Raw genomic sequence first — 16622 nt, forward strand, 5'->3', positions numbered from 1 at the left:
TAGGAAATTCGTCCCTTGCTCAGATTTCTTCAGATTTTGAACTCTGGAAATTAGGCACTTTTTTCTCTCTTCATGCCTTTTTGATGGATTTTGACAGAGCCCTGAAAATGTCCATGACTGTTCACCAAAGCCTGCTGTTTCTTATGATGAAAGAATGATATTGATGCTCCATATAGATTTACAGTTACAAAACGTTGTTTGAGGGCAAGTCAAGGCAGTTTTAGCTTCGCCTTGACTCAGTTACAGTGTGTTACAAATCATATATCTTTAATAATTTATACTTTAATTATGAATTATGAAGACCTGAAGATTCCCCCATCTCTTCTGAACAAAACGGTGTTAGAATGACCGTTCTAGCCCCTACGGTTAGGAAATTATGGCCATTTGTTCGAGGAGAATCCTGAATGTGAGAAATACACTTAAGAAAACTCATACCTCTCTCTGTGTCTGTGTGTGTAAGGGCTGACTACAGCAGGTCCAGCTAATTTAACTGACCTACATATACCAAGCCCAGACTCTGCACAGCCCCTGTTCCCTTTACCCTCTGTGTATGTGTGTCTATCAATATTTCTACTATGTTAAAGTATTACTGCTAAATCATACTACTTCTGCTAAATCATAGTATTTATACCAAATCATAGTATTCAAACCAAAGCATTGTATTTGTACAAAGTCATATATTTCTTCTAAATCATAGTATTTCAATCAAATTTTAGAAGTTGTGGTAAAATGCAGTATTTCTGCCATATCATTGTATTTGTGCCAAATCATAGTATTTGTGCCCAATTAATATTTCTGTTATGTTATAGTATATGTGCTGAATATAGTATATGTGCCAAATCATAGTATTTGTGCCATATTGTGGTATTTGTGCAGAAACATAGAATGCCTGCAAAATCATAGTATTTGTGCCAAAGCATCATATTTGTACGAAGTCATAGTATTTCTTTTAAATCATAGTATTTCAATCAAATTTCAGTAGTAGGTAAAATGCAGTATTTCTGCCCACTCATAGTATTTGCATCCAATCATAGTGTTTCTGCTAAATCATAGCATTTGTGCCAAATCACAGTATTTGTCCTAAAACACAGTATTTTTCCAAAAGTATAGTATATAGTATTCCATGTAAATCATAGTCTTTCTACCAAGTCACAGTGCTTCTGTTAAATCATAAATCACAAATAATGTCTCAAATGCTATGATTTGGCAGGAAAAATATTATTTAGTATAAATACTATGTTTTAGCACAAATACTATGATTTATCACAAATGCTATGATTTGGTACAAATACTGTGATTTGGCACAAACACTGTGATTTACCAGAAATACTGTGATTTGGAAGAAATACTATGTTTTATTAAAATTACTATGTTCAAACTTTAAAAAATTCTGCTCTTTCTGCTAATGTGTGCTATGACTTTTGGTGCTCATAACTTCTATACTTTTTGAGATATTGAATTTTATATGCAATTTTTTTGCCCATTGAAATGGATGGAACAAATTGTCAGTGTGGTCATTGATTTTAGTTGCCGGGTCAAGCTGTGTTTTAGCTCAGTGAGATGAGCATCCGTTCTCGGAGCAGGAGGCCCGGGTTCAAATCCTGCTTATGGCAACAATATTTCAGTTCACAGTTAAACTTTTTAAACTCTTTTCAACACAAATTTCAGCTTCTTCACCCCTTTTCAAAAGAATTTTCAGTTTTTTCACCCCTGAAACTTTTCATCTTTTTCAGCTATTTTCAGCAAACAGCTTCAGCGTTACAGCATCCACACAGCATTTTCGCAGGAAATGCAAATTTTTCTAGTTAAAACTTAGCATCCACCTATAATGTGGCTCCAACCCTGCAGTCCCTCAAAGACTCACCAGTTTGTGTTTGGCATCCGTTAGGTGGGTCTCTTCGTAGCTGTCATCATGGGCTGTCCAGCTGTAAGATACCAGGAAATGCTGGATAGGTGAGTGGTAGGTGACCTCCGGATGAGCCCAACGCACCACCAAAGCACTGCCATTGACATGCTGCACCTTCATGTTTATGGGAGCACTACTGCAGACTGGGAGGAGGATGGAAGCAGGGTCAATGAAAGTCACAAGTGAAGTTGTGGATATGTGCAGAAAGAGCAAGAGGGAAGGCGTGAAAGTGCAAAATATAGTAGCCGGAAAAAGAAAGGTATGCAAGAGGGAAATGAGGAAGGGTAGGTAGGAATAAACAAAGCAATGCAATCAGATGGAAAAAACAACAATATTTATGAAAGGATGATGAATAATGAAGAATATGTTAGTACAAAGAAGAGGAGTGATAGGAAAGAAGAAAGAACGGAGATTAAAACAATGAGAAAATGAAAAGAAAAATTACATTTAAGAAAAATTAAAAGCAAAATGGAAGGAAATGGAGAAATTATAGAAATAAACATAAGAATAGAGATGAAGAAAGGTATGAGGAAAATAAAGAAAAGAGTGGAGAAAGAAGTAAAGAGGAAATGGGAAATTAAGACAAGTTACAGGAACGGATTATAAAAAGGAGAGTGAAGAAGGAAGTGAACGTAGAAGAATGGGCATGAGAAAGAAAAAGGATAGGGAAGATATAAAAATATGTAATGTAAAGGGAGAATGAAGGAGGCAGATAATGATTAAAGACACACACAGAGAGAGAGAGAGAGAGAGAGAGAGAGAGAGAGAGAGAGAGAGAGAGAGAGAGAGAGATCATTTAATGACTGAATACATTGGCTCAGCTTGTCTTTCAGATACACTCGAGAGGGAGGAAGAGCAACATAAATAAATGACAGGACTATAAAGTCAAATGCACAAATAAATGCTTTACAGGTATTGTAGCTGTAGATTCACATGGCAGCATCGGACTAATCACAAATATGGACAGGTCTACTGATCATTTTTTCAACAGTACATGGTTCTGGGTCTTTTTCACCCAGCATGTTGAATTTCATGTTTTTTGTATTATCCATCCATCCATTCGCTTCCGCTTATCCTTTTCAGGGTCACGGGGGGCGCTGGAGCCTATCCCAGCTGTCATAGGGCGAAAGGCGGGGTACACCCTGGACAGGTCGCCAGTCTGTCGCAGGGCTAACACATAGGGACAGACAACCATTCACACTCACATTCACTCGCACATTCACACCTATGGGCAATTTGGATTATCCAATTAACCTATCCCCACAAGCTGCATGTCTTTGGACGGTGGGAGGAAGCCGGAGTACCCGGAGAGAACCCACGCAAACACGGGGAGAACATGCAAACTCCACACAGAAAGACCCCGGCCTGATGGTGGAATTGAACTCAGGACCTACTTGCTGTGAGGCAACAGTGCTAACCACCGTGCCACCGTTTTTTGTATTATTATGTTCTAATTTGTTTAGGGTTCAGTTAGTTCTGTTGATATTGAGTTCAGTTCCTCTATTTAGTTCTTGTCTAATTTCCTTCCATGTCTGTTGGTTTTGGTGTCATGTCTTCAGTGTGCAACTCAGTTCCCCTGTGTCTAAGTCTCCCTTCCCCTTTGTGTGTCTCAGTGGTGTCTTTGTCCTGTGTCCTGTCTCCTCTTGGTTCCCCTTGTGTCATCTGTCATGTGTTTTCTCCCTAGCTGTCATGTTGTGTGTATTTGTTTCTTAGTTATGTCTGTGCTCCATCTACGTTTTCTATGTCCCTGATGTTATGTCAAGCCCGTGTATCTCTGTGCTTCCTGTTTTACAACAGTGTCGAGTCCTTTGTCATGTTGTCTGTATTGTCTTGTTGTCTCCTGTGTCATGGTCTAGTTCTCTCGTTTCCCTGTGTTTTGTGTTTTAGTTTTCCCAGTTTAGTCAATCAGTCTAGTCTACGTTCACGTTTTGCCTTTTATTTATGTTAACATTATCAGTTAAACAGGCAATACCTCTATACTAGCAAAATAAGAGATAAAGGGTTGCCACTTGTGAAAAAATTTGGCTGTGCAACCTCTCAACGTATATTTGATTTTTTCAAGTTTTAAAAAAAACATGACATCTTTAAGCCACCGGGAACAGACTTCCAACGGAACAATATTAGACGTCTCGCTAATAGGAATGTGAAGGCTATAATATCCTTTTGTGTGGAATCAAGTGTAAGTGAGCGAACAGGAATCCCAAATACAGCAATCAGAGGACAAGGATGAAGAGTTACCCCAAGAACAGTTGACATAATAGCAAAATACCCTGTCCAGAAACCTTGTAGCTCAGGACACAGAAAAAACATGTGGCTAAGGTGGCAAGGAGAACCATGGCATTTATCATATTTATTTTCCACTTCTGGATACAATTCAGAAAGTCTAGAATTAGAGAAATGTGCCCTGTGTATGACCTTAAATTGAATAAGTCCAAGACAAGCACAGGAGGTGGAAGATCGTACCCTCGCTATAGCCTGTTTCCAAGACTCCTCATGTATTCGAATTCCTAGTTCTCCTTCCCATGTACACTTAAGCTTAACATTAGAGTGGTTACTAAAAGACAGAATAGCATCATAGAGTTTCGAAAAGGTTCCTCTGTGATGAGGAATAAATGATAATATTTAATGTTTTGAACCAAAATTCTTATTAATTGAAAGCTTATATATATTGCTGATTTAAGTGTTTCCTTATTTTTTCTTTTCACCAGTACATTTGCCAAACATGATGATAAACTTGGATAGTCTGGAAAAGCACGTTTAAATTTGATTTTGGTTTTTTCATTGATTGGGTGAGGTCACTTAGGAATGTTTTGCAGCAAGTGTTTCTTCACCATCTACAACCAGGCAGCTGTTGAAGTGACTTAAACTTTTTGTCAAAGGCGAGAAATGTGAACTCCAGGTTGTCACCGTTTTATTCCTTAGTTATATTTTGGAAGGACAACTCAAACCAGACCCAGCAGAAACTTATTGGCCAGTCTCTCAGTATCAAAAGCAACTCCAACATTTCCTAGGTTTCCCAAACTTCTACTGTAGCTTCATCAGGGATTTCAGTAAGAACACCCTGCTTTTAACCCAACTCACCTCCACTAAAATCTCCTACCAGTTGAACCCCTCTGCCCGACTGCCTTTGACCATCTAAAACAACATTTTGCCGCAGCTCCCATTCTATCTCAACCTGATCTTTCCTGCCAGTTCATCATGGAAGTGGATGCCTCTAACTCCAGCATGGGAGTTGTACTCTCTTGGCAGGAAGAAGGTAAAATGCATTCTTGTCTTTTATCGTCATCTTACCCCTGCAGAGCGCAACTATGATGTAGGAGACCAAGAGTTGCTGCCATCAAGATCGCTCTTGAAGGGTGGAGGCACTGGCTGGAGGGGGTGGTCCCTTCATCAGACAGGTCACAAAAACCTGGCCTAGCTCCAGTCAGCTAACCGGTTCAATGCCTAACAAGTCAGATGGGCCCTATTTTTCATACTGTTTAGGAATATCAAACCAGACACTCTCCAGGAAATTCTCCACCTCTGCCAGCAGAATCAGTCTTCCTCTTTTCCTCATTTATCATTGGCGTCCTCACATGGGTGATTGAATCTGCCGTCCACAAGCTTAACAGACCGAACCAGACCCCATGAAAAATCTACAGGGTTGCCTCTATATCCCTTCTGCTGTCTGGGCACACACCACCAAATTCATCTGCCAGCCTGTAATCAACTGTGTTATAACCTTCATTCAACGTCTGTTCCAGTGACCTGCCTTGATTAACAATGTCCACGAATATGTCTCTGCAGTCTCTGTCTGTGCACAAGAAGAGTCTTCCAGCTCTCCTTATGCAAGTTTGTTCAGACCTTCCCCAACTCTTTGTCACCCTTGGTCCCAGATTGCACTTGATTTTGTCACTGGTTTTCCACCTTCTTCTGGCAATATGGTAATACTTAACATAAAAGATCAATTTCCCAAGTTCTCTCATGTCAGTTTGTCCTCCCTTGGATACCAACCACAGGTTTTACCATCTGTTGAAGGTGAGCTTTTTCCCCCTGAATCCCGGAGCCTAGTGTTAGGAAATAAAATATTTAATCTGAATGCTGATTACTGTGTTTTATGAGAGGCCCAGACTTCAGTGTAAAACCAGGTTGTAGGCTGACAGGAAACTGCATGCTTTTGCAGAAGCATGGTAATTGCAGTAGAAAGTGAAACCAACTAGGCTGTTTGATCGAAACTTAAAGTGTGGTGTGACATAGAGAGCAAGTATATAAATAACTAGGCTTCCGTTTGTGCTTCAGACCTGAAACCATTGTTTTTCTTGTGACATTACCAATAAGTCTGATGTGTCACATGGCCCTCTTCCTATTGAAAAACCAAAAGTTGTATCCAAGATGGCCAACTTCTAAATGGCCACCATGGTCACCACCCATCTTGAGGAGTTTGCCCCCTCACATATACTAATGTGCCACAAACAGGACTTTAATATCACCAACCATTCCCATGTTATTACGGTGTATCCATATACACCATGTATAACACTTTACTCATTTTTCTTAAAAGAAACATGTTATATTACTTTCTCGTTACTCCATAAACCAGCCATCTCCAAACCGTTTGCACAAACTTGGGAGCAGAATATCTCTGTATGCTGAAGCATTAATAATTCATTTTAGTGGAACGAATGAGCTGAGCTGAACTCCTGAAAAACACCCCCACATCATACTGCAGTCAGACAAGTATCGTTCTCCTGGAAACCCAAACTCATGCACCAGATTGCAAGACAGAGAAGCGCAATTCGTCACTCCAGAGAACATGTCTCCAGTGGGAGGTAGTGAGGTGGTGGTCCACTCCTGAGTTCTACAGTTTATCCTTCAGAACTGTGGGAAGAATGGTGTTAAAGGAGACTGGAGAAATCAAAGAACATGATTCTCACAGTGCTGCCAGCAGTCTCTAGGTGAGAGAGGGAATGATATAGGAGGTGAATGACGGCACCATGCGCTCCGATGCCAGGCTGGTAGGCAAACTGAAGTGGGTCCAGTGATGAGCTCACCAGGGGGCGAAGCTGTGCCAGGACAAGCCACTCCAAGGTCTTCATCAGATGGGATGTCAGAGCCATCAGCCTGTAGCTGTCCTTGGGATGTGAAGCTTTTGGCACTGGTACAACACGAGATGTGCTCCATCGCCCCACCCAGCTGATCTGCAAAGGACCTGACAACCCTTGAGCTGATGCCTTCTGGGCCCGCTGCCTTCTTGGCTTTAATCCTCTTCAGTTCCCGCCTAACCCGTATGGTTGAGAGAGGAAGGCTGGATCCATCTGGATGTGTACTGGGTGATGTGGTTGGGGGTGGGGAGTAGTGAGCAGGGTGAGTGGAGGAGGTGTGAAGTGGCTGAGGTGTCAGGAACCACAGTGGCAGTTTACAGAGAGTACAGTGAGCACGAGAGTCCATACAAACAATCCACATGCTGTGAGTGTGTAGATATTCCCGAATCTACCTAACACAGCTCATCAGAGTAACTCTAGAAAATAAGAGAGTTCAGCTCACTGCCCTATTATATTGTCCGTGACACTACCAGTATAAATGTTTATGTCATATAAAAGTGTCATATTGGGACATCATCGGTATAGGAATGCCATCCATTTACGTTCCCACAACTACAAGCCAAGCCTAGTTACATCTGAGTGCAAGAGTTGTGTGTCAACCTCCAATGATTTATGTCCACATGTACACACTTCGAGTGTGGCACTAGTAGTTGGGGATGTACAACACAAAAGTATACAAATGAATCAACCGAGCATCACTATCTGCTCTCCTTGTGAGAGGAAAATGCTTAAAGTAAGTGGTTCAAAACCCAACTCACAATATCCCAGCTTAAAGTCTGAAGCAATGCTGTTATATTTAAGTTAAAATGTATAGGGAAAACACTACTTCGGCTACTGTCACAACTATTGCAGAATAATGCCGTTGCTACTGCTGTCACCTTGTTTGAACTAGGGTGTTTGGGAGTTTGCCCAACCAGTCTGCATGTATTTTGTGGATTTGGAGAAGGCATTTGACTGTGTCTCTCAGGCTACGTCCACACTAATGCGTTTTCGTTTGAAAACACGTCGTTTTCTCTCAGTTTTGGCCTCCTGTCCACACTGAGACAACGTTTTTGCTCAAGGAAAATGCAGTGTTTTGAAAACACTCTCGAAAGCGCATACATTTCAGAACTGAGCTGTCCCATCGCAGTGTGAACACTTGAAAACGCAGACTTTCAAAAATGATGATGCATTTTAGTTACGTGATGCAGTCATGTGACCAATTAAACAAAGATAGTGGATGACATTATACAGGAGTTGTTTTCTCTGCTCTCAATTTTGAAAGCCCTATTAAAGATTAATATCAGTTTGTACATGCTCCAGATTATTTAATTCTTACTTGCTTTGGCAACTTTTTACTTTTGTGTAGGGCTGGGCCATATTATACCATTCACGGTAATACCGGTACAATGTTAGGCAATGATAAGAAAATGAAATATCACGATAGAATATGGGTAAAATGCGCATGCGCAGTGCCTTTGTTTTCATACGCACACGCCCGAAAAAGCACGGCGGCAACGAAGAATGAGAAGGGGGAAAGCGGATTGTTGAGTGAAGCGGATGAACCAGAATTCGTTTTTAAAAATGGTGCAACTTCACCATTGGTGTTTGTCCGTCAGATACACAGCAAAGCACCGTTTTTTGTAGAACATGCAAGCGGGCCGTCATTATTGCTGTATTTGTCGTTATTATTAACAATTAATAAACTCTGGCTCGCTTTCTTACAGTTTGCCTTTTAACCTGTCTTTGTGCTCGTAAATCTGGGAGTAATCTGGGTCCAAAACTCCATCCACTTCAGATCCCCTTCAGGTCCCAAAGTCAAACAAACACTGCAGCATCACTGAGAGTTAAAAACTGACTAAATTCTTTCATCTTTAATAAAACGATCAGCATTGGTACTTTACCAGGTGTAACTATGAAGTTTAACATCCAGGCATCCATGAAAACAATGTATTACATTTAACTGAGTTAGAAGTTAGCAGGAAGTTAGCGGAAGTTAGCTCGCTAGTTTCGCTAGTTACCTAAGCATGATATAGCATGTTCTGACTGAGAGATTTCTGAAAAAATTCAAACATACAGCTCTGCTATCACTTGCAACATAAATGAAGACAGAAAACTAAACAGCAGTGACGTTTGTAGGGTTACTGAAGTTGGGCTAGCTGGTATATAATGATGTTTATAATGATGATGATCGCTAGCGACACAGCTATGTTAGCATAGCATAAAAAGTAAAGCTGGAGGAATCAACGCTAACACTTTTCCACTTGATAAAAATTAACGTGAAGGTTCCTCATGGTTAACAAGAGACAAATGCAATCGCATGGCAGGATGCTGTAAACGGACCAAACTTCAGTCAGGGGAAAAATTGAGATAATCCATTCACAATACCAGGTTAGTCATTAATATACTGCAACAACATGGGAATAGAGCAGCTGTGTTAGAATACAGCATTAATGAATCCATGGTACAGAAGTGGAGGAGTGGATATTATACATGGTTGTGCTCAGGATATGTCAGCCCATTTCTACTGGAAATGCCTTTTGGTTGGGGGGGGGTTGCGCTAGTAAAGTTGTGGAGTTCTATTTTGTCTCGCAGAAATTCGTCAGTTATATCGTTATCGCAATTTTTCAAATATATATCGTGATATATATTTTTGGCCATATCGCCCTGCTCTACTTTTGTGTTACTCGCAGCAACAACTCCACCTCATTGTTAGTCCATTTAAAAAAACTCAGTGCTTTTCCTCGAGCTTTTGCAGCGACATTTCAACGAGCCGGAAAGTAAATAAGCGGCAGACAGAAATGAGGCAGGCCGAATCTTATTCCGCTTCACGCGTGCGCAGTACTGGAATGTAAGCCTTCTCGGACGTTTCAATGTGGAAGCACAACTCTGTGAAAATGACTGAAAACACTAGTGTGGATGCGGAGCGTTTTCAGGACATGGACGTAGTTTCAGGGTGTTCTTTGAGAGATGCTTCAGGAATATGGGGTGTTAAAAAACAGCTTACACTGACATCCATCTTGATCACAGCGGGACTCGCCGCCCAGTGGGCCGATGGTGATTTTTCATTTTTATGGGCCGAAGGTTTTTTTGTTTGTCTTGGTTTGTCTTGTTTTGGGTTTTGGTAACAGTATAAACAATGAAAGGTGGTAAGTTGGTCAATTGGTCATGATGGACTCTGGGCTGGACCAATTACAATATCTCCCTATTGAGTTGAAAAGGAACACAAATGGTCCCGTACTTCAGCTAGAATGAAAAAAAAAGACACAAAGCTGGAGTTATTCTGTCTTTACGCTGCACAGCTGCCTCTTCTTCTCTCATTCTCTCCCCCCTCCCTCTCCTGTTGCTACTTCAATCATAAAACTGATCAATGATCAGTTGATCTCCTTTTCTCTCTTGTTTGTTTATCGCCCACTTTGCGCCAGAAAGAGGAAACCACGGATGTCGCGCTAAACAACAGCAGCACGTTTAAGCTTGATCAGCTGTTGTTAGAATTTATTTAATATTAATTTCTAGTATCAGCTGATGTTTGCTGGAGCCACAGCTGTAAAGCTGCTGGTCATGATGTCGGTTTGGATATGTGGTGAGAGGGAAACATGAAGATGAAACCAGGAGATGTCCTTACTGAATCATCAGAGCTGAACAGGTGATGGAGAAACAGGTTTACCTTTTAGGTGACATGAATGAGTTGAAGTTATGAACTGTTTCTGAGAGACAAATAACACCAGGATCCTTTTCTAAGTAGCTGACAGCTGGTAACTGTGCAGTGGCGGGTCTAGCAAAGTGTTGCCAGGGGGGCAGGTAGGGCATTAACAGGGAGAGGGGGGCACAAAGAAATACTTTTCTTTCTTATTCTCATTTAAAATGTCTCGCTTTTAATAAATAATTATCTGAGTCTTACAACCAAAGTTTTTATCTGATGTAACATGTATAGAAATCATACATATACCAATAAGGCTGTAAATCACTGCCACAGCAGCGTCTGTTTCCATTCAAAGGCTTTATGGCTTTTCCTATAATACCTGGTGAGCCGGTCTCTAGTCAAAAAACCCGGGTCCATTTTTTGTCCCAGTCAAGCGCTGATGTTGATAAAAGATGAGTGTCATGAAGCTGTGTTTGCATTTATTTGCACTGCTTTCCACTCTGGAAGTCTATTTATAGGCTTTATACAACTTGTTTTTTTGTTTGTTTTTTTTTAAGTTGTTGAATATAAATATTATTTTGCATATCTCTGAAAATGGCTTTTTTTATTACAACTCTCAAAAATCATGGTGCAGACCCCAATAACTTTGATAATCTTCGCCCTATATCAAATCTCCCCTAGTTGTCATCTCCCAGCTTCACTTACACCTCAATAACCATAATCTGTAATAGCACAGAAACTGCTCTGTTAAGGATTACCAGTGACCTTCTGATGGCAGCTGATTCTGGTCTCCTATCCATCCTCATCCTTCTTGATCTTAGTGCGGCGTTTGATACCATTTCTCACAATATTCTCCTGAACCGTTTAGCTTCCATTGGCATTAGTCACACCCCCCTTGCCTGGTTCACCTCATATCTCTCAGACCGCACTCAGTTTATGCAATTTAAATCCCAGTCTTCAAGTCTCTGTCCTGTTTCTACTGGTGTGCCCCAGGGTTCAGTATTAGGGCCTCTTTTATTCATTATTTACATGCTCCCTCTTGGTCATATATTCCGAAAATATATAAATTTTTACTGTCATGCCGATGACACCCAGCTCTACCTTTGTTCTAAACCCAGTTCACCCTCCCACCTTCCTCCCTCTCAAACTGTCTTATTGAGATTAGATCCTGGTTCTGCTCCAATTTTCTCAAACTAAACAGTAATAAAACTGAAGTTTTACTTGTTGGTACACCATCTATCTTAACCAAATCCCACAGTTTTTCCATTAACATTGAACGTTCTCCCACCCTTCCCTCCCCTCAGGGTAAGAGTTTGGGTGTCATACTTGATAATACTCTTTCATTCCAGTCTCACATTAATTCCGCTTGCGTAAACTTATTACGTCCCGCATTGATTACTGCAATTCCCTCTTATTTGGTCTCCTTAAAAGGTCCCTTCATAAACTCCAACTTCTCCAAAACTCTGCAGCTCGGGTCATAACTCCTACTCTGTCAAGAGCTCATATTGCAACAGTTCTTCAGCAGCTTCACTGGTTGCCTGTAGAAGCCAGGATAAACTTTAAAATCTTACTGCTCACGTACAAGTGTGTCCATAAATCTGCTCCTTCATATTTGTGTGAGCTGCTCCATATCACCACTGTTTCCCGCCCTCTCAGATCCTCATCTGCTATTCATCTTACTGTTCCGTCCGCACGTCTCATCACTGTGGGGAACAGAGCTTTCAGTCGCTCTGCTCCTCGCTCTGGGACTCTCTTCCTCCTGCACTAAGAAATATTGACTCTTTCCATATTTAAGTCACAGCTCAAAACACATCTGTTCAAACTGGCTTATTCGCTTTACTGCTGATTTTATCTGTTGTCAAGCTCTGCAATTTTAACTTATTATGTATTTTATGACTATTGCTCCTTTTATTAATGTTGTTGTTTTGTAAGGTGACCTTGGGTTTCTGAAAGGTGCCCTCAAATAAAACATATTATTATTATTATTATTTTTATTATTATTATTATATTGCACTTCTATTTTTTGTTTTTGAAATCTGCATAAAATTGCATTTTAAATTTAAATTTTAGATTTAAAGTTCTGCTAAAAGCTTAAATAAAAAGATCAGTATTGCTGAACTATAAAATATTTTGGGTGCAGTGTACTTTTTGCATCCAGGTATAACAGAATAGCTTTAGTGTTTTGTTTTTTTAAACTTGAGTACAAATACAAAATGCAGCAAGACATTAAAAAACAAAAACAAAACAGTTTTATTGATTATAAAAGACTATCGGATTCATATCGGCAGATATCCAAATTTATGATATCAGTATCAGACATAAAAAGTGGTATGGTTTCATCTCTAGGTTATACACTACTACTACATTTAATTATTAACAATTAATAAACTCTGGCTCGCTTTCTTATAATTTGCCTTTTAACCTGTCTTTCTCTGCTCTTATCTTTCTCTTTACCCTCAGTTATCACAGTGGATGGCTGCCCCTAACTGGGCATGGTTCTGCCAGAGTTAGAATAGCAGAAAAACTCCTATTAAAAAGGAGTTTCTTTCCCCCGTCATTCCCATTGTTGCCAAGTACTTGCTCGTATGGGGTCGGTGATTGTTGGCTTCCTGCTCAGGTAGTAGGTCTTTACCTTATAATTTAAAGTGCTCTGAGGCAATTGTTCTTCTGAATTGGCGCAATGTAAACGAAGCTCACTTGAAAATTTGATCAAATTGAAGTACCAGTCACTGAATATTTTCTCTTTAAAATCACCTGCTGTAAAGACCCTCAAGATGGTTGTGTGAGAAATCCCAGTAGATCAACAGTTTCCAAAATACTCATACAATACTCTGACACATTCAAAGTCACTTAGATCGGATTTTTCTCCATTCTAATGCTTAGTTAATACTTTCTGCTGTAATTCAAACCATGTTCTTCCTTCCTAAATATACTGAATTGCTGCCATGTAACTGGGTGATTAGATATTTGCATTAAGAAGAGGTTTAGATAGCTGTACCTGTTATTTTCATTTTAACTGTAATTCTACACACTTCCACCCAGCCGTCTTCCCTTCTCTTGATCTGCATTTCTTCTTTGCATACAGAAAATGTCTCATAGTAGCACTCAAGGACATCCTACACGAGCAAGCATAATGTGCCAGGAAAACACACACACACACGCGTATGTGGAAGAGTGGGTTTGTGCATGTCTAGCATATATACTTTCCTTGCGGACCATATGGAACTGTGCCTGAAGGAAGGTTGGGGACAAACTCTTTAGGGACAGATGACAGTGAACAGATGCTAGGCCTCACATGCAGACTTATAAATCCACAGAGAAAAACAAGCACATTCACAAACACACAGCATGCATACACAAACTCTGCACAACGTTGTAGCATTCTTTGACTGGTAATGAGGTGAGAGTGGGAGGTTGGCCAGTGTGCCTCCCACTGCCTTATGTTAGGAGAGTTAACAGAATTAGTACTAAAAAGACAGATAATCCAAAAGCACACAAAAAGGAAAGACAATCTGTACATATACTTCGTTTATTAACATTAAGAATCATTACTATGGAAGTATGATGTGAGGATATATTTTAGCAGATTAGGAATTCTGTATAGATCACCTGGGAGACCAAGTGATAAAACCAAGCACTAACAGAGGGTCAATGCCAACATTTTAAACAACCCTAGAACCACCAGGATGTGTCATTTTGACTCTATCCTGCAAAAACTAATAATAGTTACAAAGTTAAGACATTAAGATGAACATTGAAAAAAAATTACAACTTATTTTGGGGAATTGGTTGAGTTAGCTATGCTAAAACAGATCACTCACTGTGAAACAAAACAGGATATTGTCTACATTTTTTATTTGCCTACAGCTGGATACAATGCCATAAGAAATGCTTTAATCAATTAATTATTGTAAAAGTAGAACACTGAAAGTTTATCACCTTGTCCACATGCCTCAGTGTCATCAAACCAAGCCTCAGTCTGCTCCACTTGCCTTAAAAGCAATAAGATTGAGCTGCTCTGCCTGGGATTTCACTTTTTATTTCTTCAGATTAGTTCTCCGCACTTTGGACTCTCAGCTCATTTCAGCTCAGTTCATAGCAGCGAGGGAAATGTAGCTGTTTAAGCTAGTACAAGTACCTGACCCAAAGTAGCATTTTCCCTTACTTTGATCCAAGCATAGATTGAAACTACAGATGTAAATACCAATACCTCCTTTTATATAAATTAAGTCAATGAATATGAATAGGTAATATAAAAACAAAAACAAAAAATGAATACTTAAAGTGTGAACATCCTACCTTTGGAAGCCTCCGTGCCATACGGGTTGCTGCCGCTGTCATTTAGGTCAGGCAACCAGGCATCTTTTACTGCAGACTTGAAGACGTGCCGGTTATCTAAGCTCTGGATGGGCCTGAAGTTGCTGCGCAGATACTCCACCGACTTAACATGGTCTTGTTGCTCTGTGGTGAAGATGGAGTAGAAAGCCTCCAACTGGTGGTAGTAGGGAAAGTGAACGTTACAGCAAAATAGAGATACGAGTGGAGACAGGTAGTTATTACCAAGCAGAAGTCAATCTGGTTATTTTGAGTGTCTTTTCATTCTTTTTTTGCACTCATCACACAGAAGCAAAAGCCAATTTTACTGACAAAATAAAACAAAGCATTTCACAAAAATTAAGAATATGAGCAGGAAAATAAAGAAACTTTGATAATTGCCTGGCACGTGGCAGTGACCAATAAAGGACCTGACATAAAAATACACAGGTTTCAATGCACTGAAATATAAATTAATAAAAATGAAATAACATAAACACATAACACACATTTGAAAACAACTGCATGCAAATATATAAATGATAAATAAATGCATTTTAAAAAATAAGCAAACATGGGACACTACAAAAATGCTGAATGCTCACTGTTACTATTCCATAAAAAAAAAGAAAAAACTTTGTCATTCCACCAGTAAATAAAAAAATTATTTAAAAAAAAGGCCTGTGAGTTTGAGGGTCCTGCACAGTATCTTAGCTGTTCCTAGGATTGCGCTCTTCTGGACAGATCTCCGATGTTGTTCCTGGGATCTGCTGGAGCCACTCCTTTAGCTTGGGGTCACTGTACCTAGTGCTCTGATTGCCAATAGGCCCACTGTTACCTTCACCCTCCACACCTTCTTGACTTTTTATTTCAGCCCAGGTTCTTGTGTTCCTTCTCCCTGATGTTGCTATCATTCAGTATTGCTACATTTATCATGACAGCCATCTTCCTCTGTTTCCTCTTCTTGTCCACCACTGTCTGGTTGGTTAGCCATCACCAGTTTGTCAGTATCTGAAAATCCCATAGGATCTTAGTTTGGTCCTTCTTGACCACTCTCTGCCTCCGTTTCACCAAACCTTTCACCAAACCCCCAAGCCTCAGTTTCACTAAAACCTTTGTTCTCTTCTGAACCACTCATGTTCCATTTTGACCTCAGGACTTCCAGGCCATACTCTGCACAGATGTTCTTGTATACTATGTAGAGATGGCACGATACCACTCTTTTAAGTCCGATACCGATATCAAAAATTTGGATATCTGCCGATACTGATATGAATCAGATATAGTGTAGTTTGTAATCAATAAAACTGTTTTTTATAAATAACTTGCTGCATTTTGTATAAGTTCATACTCAAGTTTTAAAAACAAAAAAAACACTAAAGTTATTCTGTTATACTCGTATGCAAAAAATACACTGCACCCAAAATATTTTATAGTTCAGCAAAACTGATCAATCTAATAAACTTAAACCTACACCATCATCCCTATTCTGGCATCTTAAAAACCCTCTACTGCATGACTTTTTAATTTTTGGGGAAAAAATATTTCTCCTTATTTTGGGGGAGCTTTACACAGCAAAATCTCCAGTGTTAAATTAACACTAGAGAGTGTCTATACAGGGAATGCAGAATTATTAGGCAAATGAGTATTTTGTCCACATCATCCTCTTCATGCATGTTGTCTTACTCTAAGCTGTATA

The 16622-nt window shown here is 39.8% G+C and overlaps 1 protein-coding gene across 3 annotated transcripts in view; it reads right to left on the reverse strand.

The window, feature by feature from the left end:
• LOC102293136 (receptor-type tyrosine-protein phosphatase gamma) overlaps nucleotides 1-16622 on the reverse strand; it is a gene marked incomplete at its 5' end in the record, with an annotated part of 174559 nt that overhangs the window by 99819 nt on the left and 58118 nt on the right. For all 3 annotated transcript variants that reach the window (XM_042228107.1, XM_042228109.1, XM_042228108.1), the window contains 2 exon segments: nucleotides 1865-2049; nucleotides 14909-15101. In XM_042228107.1, coding sequence (XP_042084041.1) covers nucleotides 1865-2049; nucleotides 14909-15101 — 378 coding nt within the window.

The sequence above is a fragment of the Haplochromis burtoni genome, unplaced genomic scaffold (assembly GCF_018398535.1).
Source record: "Haplochromis burtoni strain Fernald_Lab_line unplaced genomic scaffold, NCSU_Asbu1 Contig_304, whole genome shotgun sequence".
NCBI lineage: Eukaryota > Metazoa > Chordata > Actinopteri > Cichliformes > Cichlidae > Haplochromis > Haplochromis burtoni.